Source organism: Protopterus annectens, chromosome 9.part0 (genome assembly GCF_019279795.1).
Source record: "Protopterus annectens isolate FY-2018-M chromosome 9.part0, PAN1.0, whole genome shotgun sequence".
NCBI classification, from domain to species: domain Eukaryota; kingdom Metazoa; phylum Chordata; order Ceratodontiformes; family Protopteridae; genus Protopterus; species Protopterus annectens.
The window spans coordinates 589,629,771-589,648,505 of NC_056743.1; the positions used below are offsets into that span (position 1 = coordinate 589,629,771).

The window sequence follows — 18,735 nt, forward strand, 5'->3', positions numbered from 1 at the left end:
AATTGCTTTTTTGTTATTCAGTAGCAGTAAACTTGGTAAAGCCTTGTTATATCCAGGCAATTCAGATCCAGTATCCTGGCTCAAAAGAATGCTGTCTGAATACAGTCTTTTCCTCACTATCAAAACCCTATTGTGGGGCATGTGCTGAGATTAGGAATACTGCCCTATCATTGCACTGGAGTCAGATCGCCATGAGTCTGTCACCTATTTTAATGATATCCTTCACTGTCTTCTAAAAACTCTCCTTCACCACAATCCCCACACCATTTCTAGTCTGCCTTCTCCCAGTTAGTACATCCCAAGCCAAGTGGTTTTGATACACTGCCTTTCCATCTTGTCTCCTGGATATACAGGAAGTCCACCCTCCTCCCTTACCATCATGCCATCCACTTCCAAGTTCTGTCCTGTCAGTGAACCTGCATGGAGTGTAGCAGCTCTTAGTTCATGTTACAGGCATGCACAGGAATGGGGAAGTTAGGGCACGCACAGGAATGGGGAAGTTAGGGCATGCACAGGAATGGGGAAGTTAGGGCATGCACAGGAATGGGGAAGTTAGGGCATGCACAGAATTACTCAGCAGCAATATGACACTGCATCATGAAGCCTTGATTTCCTCACTGACCCCAAGCATGGGTGAGAGTAAGTCCACAGGAGGAATATGGGTGCTCAGTAGACTTGATGGACAAAGAGAGGCCCTGATGGTAGGTAATGGTCAGCTGCAAGGTGGTAAAATGAAGCAAACAAATGGTGTATAGTAAAGGAGGTAAAGGATGACTGCATTTTTTTCCTCCAGAATATTAATTTTCAATTTCTTGATAGCAGACGCTCCCTTAATAAGTGAAATGCACAAACAAGTCTTTGTTTGCTACAGTCGCAGTAATATGCACATTGCAGAGAAAAGGGGGTAGCACGCTTATCTGTAGTTTAAAAAAATTGCCTTTAACTTTTTGGAGTTTACCGCTCTGATGTCATAAATACCAAATACAATGAGTTCTAAAGTGATGACATGTCACTGATGTTATTTAAATAATAACTAGCACACACAAATGCATACTGAGCAACCCATAAGCCATTATATTTTTAAATCGCAGCCCAAACTTAAGGCTGTCTCATGGCAGCTGTTGTAACAGCCATTTCTGATTGTGACCACAGCAGTGGTCAAAGAGAAGGTCAGTGCACGTGTAGTGGACACAGTCAGCTCTGTATGAACAAGTGTGTGATATGTTTTAGGTGCACCATGGAAGTCTGCTTTAGATATGCACCACTAACAGTTGTTTAATATTGTGTGCTGTTATTTTTCTGGGGGCCAATGTCTGTATAATGCAGACATAATCTGCAGTCATACAGCAGCATGTGTGGCACAGGACTGTTACTGAGATATGTTGCTAACCAGTATGCTGGTGAGCAGCAGCCATGTGCACTTGACTGAATGTCATGCTGCTTCAGCTTTCTGATGCACCATAAATTCTAAGGGTAACTTGTAGGTAGGTGTGCAAGGGTGTTCCATACTGGTGCATGAGCTTGCCGATGTTTAGTAAACTCCATATGTACATTTTACTTGTGCTCTGGGAGTGCAGGAGGTAATTCCATGCTAGTGTTTGAGCTTACTGATATGCATTAAATGCTGTGGGTACCCTGTGGGCGTGCAGAAGTGTTATATAGCGGTGTATGTGGAGTAAGTGCCATAGGTACTCTGCAAGTGTGCAGTAGGTGTGCATAGGACTGCCACTACAGTCTGTGAGCTGCAGCATGCACATTTTCATTATAGTGTTGCCTGCAGTGGTGCATTGCTCATAAATTATGCATCTAGTGTTTTACAGAATGGTTCTCGTGCTATGCATTGTTTTCTTTACACCTTGTATTCCAATGGAGGGTGTGTGTGTGTGTGTGTGTGTGTGTATATGCACGCGAGTGTGTGTGTGTGTGTGTGTGTGTGTGCAAATGCGCACTTTGAGGGCACTCATTTTTGATATTTGTAAATGTTCACTTACACATGTTACAATAACTGCCTTAGAATAAATAATCTTAATGTGTACAGCATATATGCTAGTATGCCATGCAAGTTAATGGGAAAACCTAACAACATGATGGCTGTATGACTTAGCTGAGGAAGGACATTTACTTATCATTTGAAAAAGGCCAGTACATTTTTCTGTGATGAGGAAATGCTAAACTGTACTTTTGTGGTACTGATAAAGTGTAATAAAGCTGAGATGTAATGTACATGTGCATACCTACTGCATACATAGTGCACTGGTGTAGGCAGTGATGGTACACATGACTTTTTCAAAGGTGGACACTTGTGTTGGTTTGTACACTGCTAGTACACATGGGAGCACACTGCACAACAATCTTTGTGCTGGCAGATGCAGAATGCATGCTATAGACAGGATGCACACATAAAAACATACATGTATGTATGTTAACTGCACACTTCTATACTGCCATAACTACATGTGCTATTGTACATCAGTAGCCATACCCATATATAATTAATGGCTTGAACTGTGTTTGAACTGTGCAGATGTCACTAGTGTTGCATATTACTTCACACCTTTAATACTGTTGTCCATGCATGTCCAATTTGACACGTACCTATACTTAAGTCTTTTGTGTCATAATAAATGGTAACATTGCAACACTGTATTTGTTATATGTTTATTTGTGCTATGACACCATATCTACCACCGAGCCACACAAGACGCTGAGCACTAGTATATATGATGATATGGTTTCCACATGGTCTGCAATCAATTCCTCTGCTTGGCATGTGTGTTTATGCCACCATTCTGATGATAAAGAAATAGTCTTCTGGGTGTGCATAATTGCTGTATATGTACGCTGATACTGATTTCTGTCTCAAAGCAAAGGGAGGCGGTCACCCAAACTCTGGAGGAAAATGGAGAAGCCACATTATAGCAGGTGGTGCTGAATAGAGAACAGCAGGAAGTGAGGAGGCAGTGGAGTGTGTGGGGTGGCAGGACTTGAGTATCCTGATGGTACAAATAGAGGGAGTGGGTAAACTGGAAGACTGAATTCATTATTAAAGGTCTCCAGAGAGTTCCATCACTGTTTTCTCATTGAGCAGATGGTGATGCAGATCTTAGCATTTTTAAAACAAAAAACATGTTTATTAAATTATCATGTATGACATAGGCAAGCTTACATTTATGTAAATGAAAATAAACCATACAGACAGAATCTCAGTTACAAACATTGTACATTACAAACCATGCCAACACATCTGCAGCTGCAAACATTATACATCACTTATAATATACCCAGTCATTGTCAGTCAAACATTACATAGCTCATTCAGTTTTCTGCATTCTTTTAAACTTCATTCCTATTCTGCATGTATTGATCCCACACTTCCCATTTTTTCCTATGTAATTTGCTCCTCCCCTTTTCTAAAGATATCAGTTCCATTTTTTGTCTCTGTTACTATCTTTGCTACTTCTAGTAAAGTTGGTTTAGGCTTTGATTTACATTTTCTAGTAACTGCTTTTTCGGCAGCCATCTTAATTAGATGCATCAAAGCCTTACTATATCTGTGCGATTCCGATTCTGTATCGTAGCTCAAAAAAATAATTTCCTTAGTTATACCAGTTTGCTCACCCAGCATCTCCGACAGAGCAGTCTGCAGGGAATCTTTAAAGTCTGCCAACTCATTACACTCCCAGAAAATATGATCCCAGTTTCGTTTTTCTTCCCCATCACACCTCCAACATTTGCTGTCTATCTGAAGAGAAATTCTTTGGCATCTACTTGGTATATAAAAATGCCTACAGCGGATATAAAAAGTGCATCCCTTTTAAAATGCTAGGTTTTTGTGATATAAAAAAATGAGAGCGCAATAAATAATTTCAAAACTTTTCCCACCTTTAATGTGACCTATAACCTGTGCAATTTAATTGAAAAACAAACAAATCTGTTTGGGGGAAAATATAAATAATAAGCAATGTGCAATAAGCTGGTTGCATAAGTGTGTACACACAAACTAATACTTGTTGAAGCACCTTCTGCTTTAATTACAACATTCAGTCTTCTTGGGTACACACCTGCCATCAATTAAAAAGACTCTGATTAATGCTAAATAAAGTTCACCTGTCCTAGTAGGATTTTCCTGACAGTTACTCAGTTGCCTGCTACAGCAAAAGCAATGGTTCACAGAGAGCTTACAAAGCATCAAAGGGATCTCATTGTTGAAAGGTATCAGTCAGGAGAAGGGTACAAAAAAAATTTCCAACAGCATTGGATATTCTATGGAACACAGTGAAGACAGTCATCAAATAGTGGAGAAAATATGGGACAACAGTGACATTGCAAAGAACTGGACGTCCCTCCAAAATGGATGAAAAGACAAGAATAAAACTGGTCAGGGAGGCTGCAAAGAGACCTACAGCAACACTGAAGGAGCTGCAGGAATTTCTGGCAAGTACTGGTTGTGTACTACATGTAATAGCAATGTCCTGTCTTTTCCATATGTCTGGCCTGTGGGGTAGGGTTGCAAAACAATAGCCTTTTCTTACACAAAAAAACACCCAGGCCTGGCTAAAATTTGTAAAACAATACATCAAGTCTCCCAAAAGCATGTGGGAAAATGTGTTATGGTCTGTTGAGACCAAGGTTGAACTTTTTGGCCAGATTTCCAATAGGTACGTTTAGCACAAAAACACTTTGCATCACCAAAAGAACACCATCCCCAAGGTGAAGCATGGTGGTGGCAGTATCATGCTTTGGGGTCGCTTTTCTTCAGCTGGAACTGGGGCTTAGTCAAGGTGAAGGGAATTATGAACAGTTCCAAATACCAGTTACTTTTGGCCCAAAATCTTCAGGCGTCTACTAGAAAGCTGAAGATGAAGAGGAATTTCACCTTTCCACACATCAATGACCCCAAGCATACATCCAAATAAACAAAAGAATGGCTTCACTAGAAGAAAATTAAAGTTTTTGAATGGCCCAGCCAGAGCCCAGACCTAAATCCACTAGAAAATCTGTGGGGTGACCTGAAGAGGGCTGTGCACAATAGATTCTCTCGCAATCTGACAGATTTGGAGTGCTTTTGCAAGGAAGAGTGGGCAAATATTGCCAAGGCAAGATGTGCCATGCTGATAAGACTCCTACCCAAGAAGACTGAATGCTGTAATTACATCAAAAGGTGCTTCAACAAAGTATTAGTTTAAGGGTATGCACACTTATGCAACCAGCTTATTGTACGATTTTTATTTTTTTTTATATTTTTTTCTCCTGACAGATTTGTTTGTTTTTCAATTGAACTGTATAGGTTATAGGTCACATTAAAGGTGGGAAAAGTTTTGAATTGATTTATTGTAGTCTCATTTTCTTATATCACAAAAAACTGGCATTTTAACAGGGGTGTGTACAGTTTTTATATCCACTATATGTAAACACTTCCAAGCAAATCTTCTATACTCTGTTGTATATTTGGAAGACATATATATATTCCTCCATTGTTTCTTTGTGAATTGCTCCTCTAATCTTTTTTCCCAATCCTTTCTAACCACCTCTGATTGATTGTTATAATTATCATGCCATATTTTATATGCTTTACTAATTATTCCTTTCTTAATGGCAACTTCTGTTCTAGATTCTACTAAAAACTCTACCAGTGCTGGTTTTTATTTTGGACCACCTATTTTTTTGTCTTTGCTTATACTATGATATCAATCCTTGATAGGGAAGGCAGTCTTTAACATGCAGTCCAAATAAGTTCTTGGTGTCTTCCCATTCTGTTACCATTCGCTCTCTAGTTATTTGCTCCGCGGTGGTACGATGGTAGCATTGTTACCTCACAGCAAGAGGTTCTCCCATTCAATTCTCAGCGTGGCTTGGGAGCGCCTTCTGTGTGGAGTCTGCATGTCCTCCCCGCAGTTAGGTAGTGTTCGAAAGACATGTGTGCGTAAATGGGCGTGCCTTCTTTGAAGGTTGGGCGTCGAGCTGGCACTTCGGCGTTTCGTAAAAATCTACTGCCAATCATTAGCGGACTGGAGTTTTGCTGTGGCGACCCCTTACCGGGAAAAAGCCAAAAGACAAACAACAACAACCTTGGTTCCTTTGCCAGTTTTCTAAAATAAATTCTAGCCCCCTCTTGCCTAATTATAGTCACCCCTATCGGCAGAATCTCCTTTCTCCATTCCCCTGTCGGTTTGTTTTTAGTATACATTCTGCTACTTTATGAATATAATATTCTGTACGGTTTTTGCTTGTCTCCTTTAAGGTCTGCATCCAAAGTTCCAGTCTGTACTTGTTTCTTGAGCTTCCCCCTTGTTTCATCATCATCTCTTTTCACTTTGAATTATAGTTTTCTGCTTGTGCTATGTATAGGAGCCTTAACTGTGTAGCTTTGAAACACCCCTTCAAATCAGGTAACAATCCACACTGTTCTATTGGAAAAATAAGATTATACCACTTGACTCGTGATGTCCCCCCCCCCCCCCCCCCCCAGCTAAAATCATTCAGCTCTTTATAAAATGCTATCCACAACTTTTCCTCTGGTTGATAAACAATATGCCTGAGCTGTGTGTAAAATTAAAGGGGCTAAAAACATTTTAACTGCTTATATCTTGCTATCGAAATCCATATAACAGAGCTTACATTTTCTCAGTTTTTGTATTATCTTTTGTTTAGTCTCTTCCCACATATCCTTAGCTGCCGCACTGGATTCATTTTTAATCCATACTGTTAAGTACTTCATTTTATCATGTCCCTATAAGTATTGCTGTTGCTGAACCAGTTCATATATTTAGACATAGTTTACTGCTAGTGCCTTTGTTTTAGCTTCATTAATTTTGTATTCTGAAAAGATTGGAAACTGTCTCAGTATGTTCCATAGCACTGCAATGTCCCTTTCTGCTTTTGTCAAATATAAAATAATGTTTTCTACAAATAAAGCCAGCTTTTCTTGACTGTCATACCAATTATATCCTTGAATTTCTGAGTCCCTTATTTTCTTTGCCAATGGTTCTAAATATTATGCAAATAACAAAGGGGAGAAGGGACACCCCTGCCTGTTGCCTCTGCTCAAGCAGAGATTATCAGAGAGGACCCCCACCCACTTTACCTTTCGCCTCCGATCCCAAATATATCCTCCTAATCAACCTTATAATTTTATTAGGAAATGCAAATGCTTCCATTGCTCTACTCGTAAAGAACCAGCTTACTCTGTCAAATGCTTTCTCTGCATCAAGACCCACCAACAACAGTGGTATTTTCTTAATTTCTGCTTCCCTGTGGATCATCGGTGTTCTGTTAATGTTGTCAAATGGTTGCCTCCCCTCCACAAAACCGCATCAGTCTATATTTATCAATTTTGGTATCACTTTGTCATTCTTTTAGCCATTATAGAGATAAACACTTTATAATCATGGTTTGGTATTGAAATGGGTCTGTACGAAGCTGGATCTGATGGATCTTTACCCTCTTTAGGTATTACAGATGCCACCACTTTCTTCTAGGATGTTGGTACTTCTCCTCTTAAAATACTGTTAAACAAAACCTTCCAAAGCTTTATCAGTTTATTCCCCCTCTTAGCTTCCAAACTTCTACAGGAATGCCATCTATTCCTGGGAACTTTCATGTGGATTGATTATACATCACCATTTTTATCTCATCTCCTCGTATCCTGTTAGTAATTGAGCCTCCTCTACCTCTAACCTTGGCATATTTAATTCTTCCATAAACATTTCCATTTGTATCTTTTCTTGATTTCCATATTTCTCTGCTTTATACAAACTTTCATAGAATTTCCAAAATATTTCTAATACTTCTACAGGATGCCTTGTTATCTTCCTTCTTATAGGCTCCCTAAGCTTGGTGACAGCCCTTTCTACTTTCTGTTGCCTGAATCATCGTGCTAAAAATTTTTGTGCTATACTTATCAAAAAAACCTGTTGCTTAACAGCAGTCATTCTAAACTTATGCTTATTATCAAGGTAATCCCTTATTTTCTGTTTAGCATTCTGCAGTTGCTCCTCTTCTTGTAGTGAGATTCCCCCTATTCTGCAATACTTTAACATTTGTCAGTCCCTCTAAGTAATTCTTGTTACTTCTTAACCATATCTCCCTTTCTTTTATTTCCACCTATTTTTAAACTCCACTTTAATTTTATCAGGATCTTAGCGGATTTGATCTCCCAGTAGCTGTACTAGGTGTACATCAGGCAGTGATCCAGGATCTGGGCCAGAATATTTTTGGCAAGGATGCTTGAGAAACAGCCAAAGCAAAGCAGGTTTGTGGGTATGCCTAGCCATCTGGCTCTTATTTTGCTATCAGTGTCCAGTAGCAACATCTGTAAACCGAAAGGCAAGTTGAAGATAGCACTGCAGGATTATTTGCTGTCCTTCATTTTTGTGGCAAATGACTCATGCCATCCTGGCGCACTCTTCTGTATGCATTCAGATAAAGCATCTGCCATACCTACAGCCTCTACCACTGCCTGTGACTGTTGCCCCACCACTGGTGCATAATTTGGTATCTTCAAACAGCAAGAATCAAGACAAGGTGGAAGAGGGGCCTGCATGTGCCATGCATTGAATGCACATGATGCCCTGTATGAGGGAATCTAGGCATTTTGTTTTAATGGTACTGTACTATGTTTTCCAGTGTTTTACTATTATTTATATACTTAAATGCATTTTGTGTACTGTTTGCTGTGTAGCATGCCTATTTCCATATATGCAAGTTAACATACATATGTGGGTGCGCTATTCAAAGTGTTTAAGCATTTACAGTTTGATTAAATGCAATCTAGCATTTGAATTATGCTTGGCGATTAATAAATGAATTGCATTGTGTACACATTTATACAACTCATGCTGTGCAATTACCTGTCATCTAAAGTTAACAGAACTTTGTATGGAGAGTACTGTCAGCCTTGTGTTGTGTACTGACAATAAAGTAACACTTTACTGCCTTTAGAACTTCCAAAGTAGAGTCATGGAATATATCATATGCACTGCACTCTGGAGCTGGAGGAAAATTATGGACACCATGACATGATGTGCTAAGAAGTTAGTTTTATATTCAGGAATTGTATCTGTCGTGATGTTTATCCACAGGTGTATCTCTGAATCTTGCCTGGGTAGCACAACATACTCTGCTGTTGCAGAAACATTCTGATAGCATTGCATGCCACTGTTTCTGAATCTAGCTTGTAGTATTTTTAAGTAGACAGGTTTGGTAATAGTTCTATGTGATCTTTTGGGGAGTCTGTCCTACTCATGATGATTCCTAGCTGGGTGAATACTGCTGGGCAGAATGTCGCTCACTACATTTAGGAGAAGGATCAGATTTGGAAGAATCATTAGAATAATGTTTTAAAAGTAAGCATTGTCTTGTGTATAGATTGTCCCTGTTGCTCAGTTTTTATGGGACTCTTGATATCTTGAAAATATATGGCTTAGTGTTGAGCAAAGCTGATTATTTACTTGTGCCTCCTGTATCATCTATAATCACATATGAATTGTCTCTGTTGTATCTACATACAACAGAGACAATTCATATGTGATTCATATATAACAAAAAACAGGCTGGTCTAATGTCAGTGCAGATATTTACAGACCTACGTCTGTAAATATCTGCACTGACATTAGACCAGCCTGTTTTTTGTTATATCAGACACTTGAGCAGTTACACTGTTCTCTACCTGTGTGATGGTATGACAGTAATTAGTCTCACTATCTGCATTTTTAAAGTATTTGTTCTCGACACTGCACTTGCTTTTATTTTGTTTGTACTGTCTTTTATAGTTTGCAATCTCGCTATCCCTTCTTCCTTATAGTCATTAAGAATTAGCAATCTCTAGTAGTTAGTGTCTTTGCTGTATGACAGGATTATATTCTATCTAGTATGTGGAAGATAACTTTTTCAACTATTATTCACTTCTGCATCTGCCTCAAATTTTCATCGGAAGGAGCATTGTGGAGTTTACAGGCAGTTATTCTGGTGTTTTCTCTTTGCAGATGTAGCTATGTACTTAATTTGTAAATCTAACTTGCTAGCATTTTAATGAATACTATTGAGTCTGTCAGCATTTTTACTTCAAGATTCCTTGGCTTTACTGTTAACCTCTGGGGATCCACTACATAACATCAAGTACCATTTTCTCAATTCATATGTGCTTCCTGCAAGCTGCTCATTTAAAAAAATTGTATATCAAAACAAATCCTGTTAAACACAGTAAAGCAGCAAGTCTACTTGGACATCCCAGTATGGGGGCCCAAGACCCCCGAGATTTGTATATACTGCATACTTCAACCTGGTCAAAGATTTTGACACAATCCTCCACTCAAGCATAGTACAAAAGTAAATAAACTGGGAATAAACCCGTATGTCACTCAGTGAATTGCCAACTGGCTCACAGGTAGGATGCAGGAAATCAGAATAGGGGAAGTTACCTCCACAAAGAGACCAGACCCCATGGAGTCCCCCAGGGTTCTGTGCTAGGACCTCACCTTTTTGCTATCTACTTCTCTGAAGTAAAAGCCAGTATCAAAGAGCTCTGGTCGATTAAGTTTGCAGGCTACTGCAAGCTAGCAGTAGTCAATGAATCTCTAAACGACTTGACCGTCTTGTAGGAAGGTTTGTTCCAATTAAATAACTGGTGGCAAAATCATGGACTGAAACTAAATGCCAAAAAAATGCATTATCGTATCCTTTGGGAAGGCATTTACTCGTCCAGGGAGCTATTACATAGATTCATCGGAGATTACTAGGCTAATAGCATAACGGCCCTTACAAGCCTAGCTTCACATTGACAATACGCTTCTTAAGAGTTGACCCAGTTGTTTGGGATTTGGGAACTTATATGGACAGTGACGTAACTTTTAACCAATGTGTCCATTGTCATAAGAAAGTTCTTCTATATTGCACAGCTTATAGACAAAGGGATTGTGTCTAGATTGCAGATGTCAGTATCCCCCTTTACTCAGAACTTATTAAGCCAATCATTGAGTATAATGCCCCCTGTGGAATTTATCCATTTAGACACATGCAGCAACTGAAACACCCACAGAGTTACCCTACTAAAAGGATACAAGATCTAAACAACATATTCTACATGAACTGATGCAAAGCCCTGTCACTATGCTCAGTATCCTACAGAATGCTAAGAGGTGACCTGTGTCTGGCATACAAGGTAGCATCTGACCTGATACTGATAGATTTATTGCAAATAAGTAAGTCAGATGGCATCAGAAATACTCGGTCTAGGGATCTAAACTTCTGGAACATAAACAGAATGGCTTGGAGGGAGAAGTTTATCTTGCAGGAGATACTGCTGTTCTGGAACAGACTCTCCATCCATGTAAAACAAAGCTCATTTCTGTCCATATTTATGTATATAAAGTATACCCCAAGACTGTCCTCTATACTACTAATGGACAGATGCAGCTCCTAGAAGTCTTATCCTATGCATGGGTCATCCTCAAATTATCTATGATATGAGCCCGTTTATTCTCTCTAGGGGTAGTATATAATTATTGACCATGGGATGGGTAAACCCAGTCTAACACCAAATGGAATAGGTTAATTCAAGCACCAAAAAGAAAATTAGAAAGGCTTAAAATGGCTTGCAAGGACATCTAGCGGACCTATACTACCAATGAGGTTCCACCAACTTTGAGCTATATTTAGATGTCATAGGTTTAACTTCCAGTGTGTTCTCACTTGAACCCATGCACAGTCACTTGGCTTGTAAGCAACTTGTACATGAGCAGTTAGTATGTGCATAAAGTACAACCTGCTTCTGGACTTTTATTAGTTTCACCATCATTTGTTGCATGTACACATTTGGATTCCTGTTTCAGACAGTCGTTTTTCTGCAACTTTCAGACAGTCGCTGCTTTTCTGAGACATTCTGCCACTTTGTTGTGTATGTCTGAGTTTCTGTACTATTTGTATTACATTATCTATTATAGTTTTTTTTTTAACTTTTCATTTTTTACTTGCAATTTCTGGAAAATTTTCCCACTTTCAAAGAAGCTCTTCTTAAACTTTATACAGCTGTTTCTTTTGATGGGCACAATCCAGTGTTTGAATAATGTTCCTCACAATGCATTTAGTCTAATCTGTAATTTTTTTCTCTTGCGTGCTGTAGTCACACATGGCTTTTTTTTTAATTTTATTTCTCTGTTCTTTGACAGAATCAAGGAGTTTCTTTAATAGTATATCTGGGTCTGACAGTGCCTTTCCCCTTCACCCTTCTTGAACTGCATATCTTTGTTAAATGTATTTTTTATCTGTGGACAGCAACTCACCTTTCTTTGTTAGGTTTCTTAACCTGTTATATGATTGTTGTTTTATATTCCTCATGTACAGCATTCCTGAACATATGTTTTAAGGTATCCATTTTCTTAAGGTCTGACATAACCTCGTATGTTTGATAAACTGTATTCTTTGTCATGGGAAACAATTGAGCTTTCAGGATTTCTTTGAAGCTATGTATAGGATAGTGGGTTATTTACTCATGTGAACACCCTTCCCTTCTACTGTAGTCCTGTATTTGTACATCACAGTCATATTCAAATACTGGTAGACTTAATGTTTTTAGAGAGAGTTTCTTACATTTGTCTGTTACATACCTTAACTGGCTGCTGTTATATTTGCTCAGTAGGCTCCATTCTGTATTTGCTACCCCTTTTAACTCACTACTTTTTATGTATTTGAAAGGTTAATTGAGTTTGAACTTGCTTCTAGTCTAGTTGTACGAATTGTGTTGTGGAAAATATGTATTTTTAACTTTAATAACATATCAGACTTTTTTTTTTCATTTTTGTTAGAGTTCCCAAAATTATTACCACTTTTTTATCGTTGCCAGTTTGTGTGTCATTAATAAAAAAAACTAGACTTTTTTTCCATTTTTTACACTTTCCAGAATTAACACTTTTTCTCTATACCAATTTATTTGCCTTTGTTTAGCAGGATATTTTGGGTCTATATCACGAAATCGAATGTGAACGCCGAATACTGGAGGGCTGAACTTGGTAGTTCGAAAGTTGAGAATGGCTAAGCCGTGGAAACCAGAATTCTTTCCCAGGGAAAGAATTCAGTTGGCCGCTTCTGCGGCTTTGGCATTTTCAGACCGGGTCAGGGTAAGTGTACGAATGGGTAGTGACGGACTTTAGGGTTAGGGCGCGGGTCAGGTAAGTGTGTGATAGTGATGGACTTTAGGGTTAGGGAGCGGGTCAGGTAAGTGTGCGGTAGTGACAGACTTTAGGGTTAGGGTGCGGGTCAGGTAAGTGTGCGGTAGTGACGGACTTTAGGGTTAGGGCTGGGTTAAGGATAGTGCATAGATAGTGGTGTATGTTAGGTTTAGTGTAGGTTTTGAAGGTGTTTGGTGTGATTGTGTTATGTGTGTGATTTTCGGAACAGCAAATTTTTTCCCTGGGAAAAAATTTGCTGTTTTGAAGTGTCGATGTTATCTGAATTCGATCTTCCAAATTTGAACTTATGGTGTTCAACATTTTGGAAGTTCGATTTTGTGATATAGACCCAGAAATTTCAGCTGGGAAAGGGCCCCTTTCACTGTAGGCTGGGGAGACAGGCCCCACATCATATTATATGCATATTATACACGTTATAGTATATTACTACATATATATTGTACATATTATATTGCATACATTTTAAATGAGCTCAGTAAAATTGCACTATATAACTTTACAGGTGATCGCCATGTTACAGATGCTATATATTATTTACAGGATATTAAGCTCAAACACATCAATAAAACCTAGTATGTACAACATGTAAAACTCATACACATTAAAACATTCAGCATTATTTGTAATTGTAAAACACAGATAGTAAATAAATGTATCTAGAACAGTTAAATTTACATGACACCTATAACCAGGGGATTACTATATTTAAAGTGTGAGAATATTGTGCTATTTGTTTGATTTGCCTGCACGAGGAGAGGGAATAATAATGGAGTTGATTAATGATGCTTATGAATAATCAGAGATTTACTAAATTACATTACGTATTTTAACTGGCTAAAACAAACTCTACATCACCTAAAAGAGTTGACCAGCTGATATAGTACAAGTCAGTCTTGTAAGGCATGTCAGACTTCTGGAGGAGCTATATATCACTTTTCCACCAGAAGCTACTTTTGGGTGCTTTGTCTATAAAGAAGTGACAGGAAGGTACTGTTTTAACCCTTGGTCTGCTGGAATACTAAAACTTCTGTTGGGGGAAACAGCACAATGACTAAATCTTTTATGGCAACTTAGATACTGTTCAACTTTTAGTAACGTCTAAACTGTGAAAGCTATATTGAGCAAGGCTTCAGTGTCCTTGAGGGAAGGAGCACTCCAGAGAATAAAAAGGAAGAAAAGCCACTAAGCAGGAAAACAAGAAAACAACTCATTAGTATACAAAGCAGACGTAGTGAAATTGAACGAAACCCTTTGACAAAAAAATTGTGACATGCTAAAATTCATATTTACATAATATAAAAATATTAAATTTTTTTGTTATTCATTCAGTATGTACTTAAATTATCACGGAACCAAAATAAATAAAATTATATCTACAACTATTTCAAGTTCTCAGTTAAAGCTATAACACCATATTGGTTCTTTATCAGAATTATGAGCCAGGTAATTGCAAGTTTTGAAACTTCAGAAAATAAAGTGCAATTGCCTGGAAAATGCAGCAAATCACCTAATTTACTGTTTTTCTTGTCATGGCTCCTACATCATCTTCTTGTTCTGTGTTGTGAGATGGGGCTTAGATTTATAGATCTTACACCATATACAGGCAGACTTGTGGTGGTGATGATTCCTGTTTGAGTGCTTTGTCTGGGCCCCCTTATGTTTTTCTTCAGATTCCCTCATCCCACCTACATGCTACATGGCAGGTTATATGCATGTTAATGCAAATGTCTGTCACCAAGTATACCTGCATGCACTCCACAATGAGAATGTTCACTGATGTATATACCGCGCTTTTATTCACGGTATGCTTGTGTGTGTGTGTGTGTGTGTGTGTGTGTGTGTGTGTGTGTGTGTGTGTGTGTGTGTGTGTGTGTGTCTGTAATATGTGCTTGTGTTTGTGCATGTATGCATGTGTGTGTGCTTGTAGTGATATGGTCTTACACTACTTCCCCTCTATCTGTCCAGAAAAATTAGCTGTCCTTTCGTGTTATTTTGTCTGTTCCTGAATATGTATGGCCAGCCATTGCTACCTGACATTTTGCTTTTGTGCCTTGAGTTCAATATTTTACAGAACTTAACTATGTTTACCAGACACCTAATACTTTTTCAAAACTTTAACAAAGAAGTTAGTGACTTCTCCTGATGCTGTGGCACTTTAGATATTCTGAATGTGTTTAGGTTTTAAACGTTGCAGTGCTGTTTGACAGGTTAAGAAAAGACCATGCAAGCATTATCTATTTTGAGTAGCAGCCTGTGACATCTGGGAGTAAATTGCACAAAAGTCTTTCTTATGGATATGTGATAACCATTAGCAGAAAGTGTATTGGATTGCCATGGCGTCCACTGAGGGCTGTCATATATTCTCCAAAATTAAAAATGTGTGTCCTATGCTTTCCAGTAAGCCTGACATTCCTTTTTACTGCAGTTGATGTTACCTGAATCCATTCTCCATGTATAGCATCATTTAATAGGCAAAACTGTACTGTATTGTACTTTTTATGATTCAGTCTGCCAAGTTGTTAAGAGTCTTCTGTAAGACCAGTTAATACTGCAGATCTTTTTCTCTGCCTGTTCCTTAGGATATATCACTATCAGCATCAGGAATATGCTTTCACAACAGTGGAAGAATTGCTTCATGCTCTTGGAGGTGATGAATTTATAAGCATGACACAGGCTACTGTTGAAGAAGTTCTCCTGAAAGCTGGATATTCTCAAAAGTTCATGGATGAGATGGTTACTCCAGTGATGAGGATAAACTATGGTCAGAATAAAAATGTCAGCGCATTTGTCGGTAAGTATAGTATGTTGTTATATACATGAATGCTTGATGTGAAACATTTAACAACAAAACAGAAGTTTTTGAGGCCACAATAGAAACAAATGCTGAGATATTGTTTTTGTTATTCATTTCCTGTGTGCATTTGTGCAGGTCCTACCAGACTACAGAGTAATGGATTTTGTCTTTTGATCATTTTCCATAAATGAGTAGTTAAGTTGTTTTTTATTTTCACAATGAACTCAATTAGGACCCAAACATTTGAAACAAGACTTCTGAAAAAGCCAAGTGAATACTTATATCATTAGCATCAGACCGTGTTTGATCAAGTTTTATGTTAGCAAACGTAAGCTGTGCTTTTCTGACACTTTTTGTAATTTTTTTCTCTGAAGTCTGCAGTTCATAGTTTTCTGTAAGAGACTCCGCCACCAAGTCCGTGTGCTCAAGCATGTAGTGAGAAGCTAATTAACAAGTGGACCACAGCAGCACACCGCAGAAGTTAATTTCAGCTTGATTTCAGATAAAGTTTAATGTAGAGGAACTTCTAAGACAGATTGTTTCTTTTAAGTTGTTAGTGTGTTGAGACTGAGCACAACCCAGAAGAAAAGCCTCTTGGTGTGCATGCTTTTCTGCTTCCCACTTTAAGAGATCACTGTGTGGCCAAGTGTGGGAATAAAGGAATGTGCAAGAAAACATGGTGCATTGCTAGTGAAAGTGTGATAGGGCAGTGCAGTGTAATGTATTCCTAGTCACAACACACAAGTCTGGGACCAGTTTTGATGATTGCATTAGTTGACATGGCAAGATGAAGTACATACCTTCGAGCAGTATCATGTGGTCAAGGAGTGCCAATGACCAATCAAGCTGCTGTAACATCGCAATTGAGCCAAAAAACTCCTTTATGTCTGCTTCAGATTTCATTCTGTTTTAAGGCCTGTTAACCATGCACCCAAGTCAACACACTGAACTGTTTCAGGAAAAGGAAATCATTTGTCCTGTGAATGCTAGCATAGATTATAGGCACTAGCATTTGCCAGCAAGTAGCAGTTCATGGGTGGATTCTTGGGCATGAAATTAAATCATCCTACAATCTAGAGATGAACATTTGTGGGAAAAATTTTGTTTTTTGAGAAGAGTGATGTAATAGAATTGTCTGTTGCTGCTTGAAAATTGTTTTGGTTATCTTGGGAGTCTTAGGTCATTTGGAATAAAATGTAGCTTCTTTAGAAGATGCCCTTTATTAATTTTATTATGAATTATGACTTCCCAAATTCACATGCATACATGGCTTGATATATATTTTTTTCTTGGTGCTAGCATTGCTAGAATATATGTTAATTTATAGTAGCATCTTTTCAGACCTTTAAGCATACATATAACATATTATAATTTCATCATTTGAAACATACAGATAATGATTCATAAATGAAAAGCAAAGGTGTATCATAGGTAGCATCTCTTGTGCAGGAGTTTACATTTGTTTTGGGGTTCAGTATTTGTACTGGCTACTTCTATCTCGTATGAAAATGTGAGCAACCTGAAGTCTGATTCCTAGCAAGATGACTGAAAGCCTTTATTTGTAATGCAAGTGTTTAAGTACTTACTCAGATCTGCTTACCTGATGTAAAATGAAGTTACCTTTATACTGATGTTATTTTGAAATGTAGTATTTGCCAGGGGAGAGCAAACAATTGTAACTAAAGAAATAATTATTTTGAGCTGAGATGTAGGATGTAAATTGCGTCAAAATAAAAAAGGTTTACTAAGTTTACTGCTATTGACTGGTAAAAAAAAACAATTACTAGAAATGGAAATCAAAATCTAAAGCAATTGTAACTGAAGTACTGAATATTGTATAGGAGAGAAAATAAAAAATGTGGCATCTTTAGATAAGAGAAGTAGCAAGTTACATCGAAATAAAATACATTTGTGGGAATAATGCATGCAGAGCAATGTTCAGGAGAAGAAGAGTGAAATTTAAGGGTAAGCAAGAACTGGGTAATGTTGGAGTGAATTTAAATTGTTAAAGGACAAACACAAATGTTATGGTTTGTCTAGTTTCCTATTACAGTATGTTTACCAATGGTACTTTTAAAAAAATGTAATGTTTAATACAGATATTAAAAAAGAAAAGGAGCGTATGTAGATGTTCAAGGGGCCCATTGTTGATGGGCTGAAAGAACTTTATTGAAGGAAATGAACACATATGTTGGCTGTTGATAAAACTGTGTGTTGTAACTGGAGTAAACATACAGAAAAAAAAATTTTTGCTATTGACATTGTGAATAATGGGCATGTGTTTGTCTGCATATCATTTTTATAGAAGGAGTTTGTATGTGATTTATACCTGAAATATATGGAGAAATTACTGAGAAACTTCAAATCAGATGTTGGCTGTCTTTACTCAAAGTGTTACTACTGGTTTATACATACTTCCCTAATGCATGGAACAGACAAACTATATAGTCATTTCCCATTATTGAAGATTTAATGTGAAAATATGCATGATGTATATAACAGAAACACATGGGAATGTGTTGTGGGGGTGTACACAAGTTAAGCACTACCTCCAAAAAAGAAAAAAAAAACAGTGTAGTAAATTCTTCCATTTGTGTAAAGGTCAGTGGCATACACAGTAGTTACCCACAAATGGTAATATACCATGGTATCAAGCAAGATTACGTAGTAGACATTCACAATACTGATCACTGCTGCAATAGCCTTAGATATCTGGTTATATTCTGTCAAGGATATAACAGCTGTCTAGCTTCCAAA

The 18,735-nt window shown here is 37.9% G+C and overlaps 1 protein-coding gene across 1 annotated transcript in view; it reads left to right on the forward strand.

Annotated features, from left to right (window-relative positions):
- LOC122811351 (prenylcysteine oxidase-like) overlaps positions 1–18,735 on the forward strand; it is a 175,289-nt gene that overhangs the window by 42,268 nt on the left and 114,286 nt on the right. Inside the window, exon 4 of the mRNA XM_044083131.1 lies at positions 15,764–15,975. Coding sequence (XP_043939066.1) covers positions 15,764–15,975 — 212 coding nt within the window. The remainder of the gene's footprint in view (positions 1–15,763; positions 15,976–18,735) is intronic.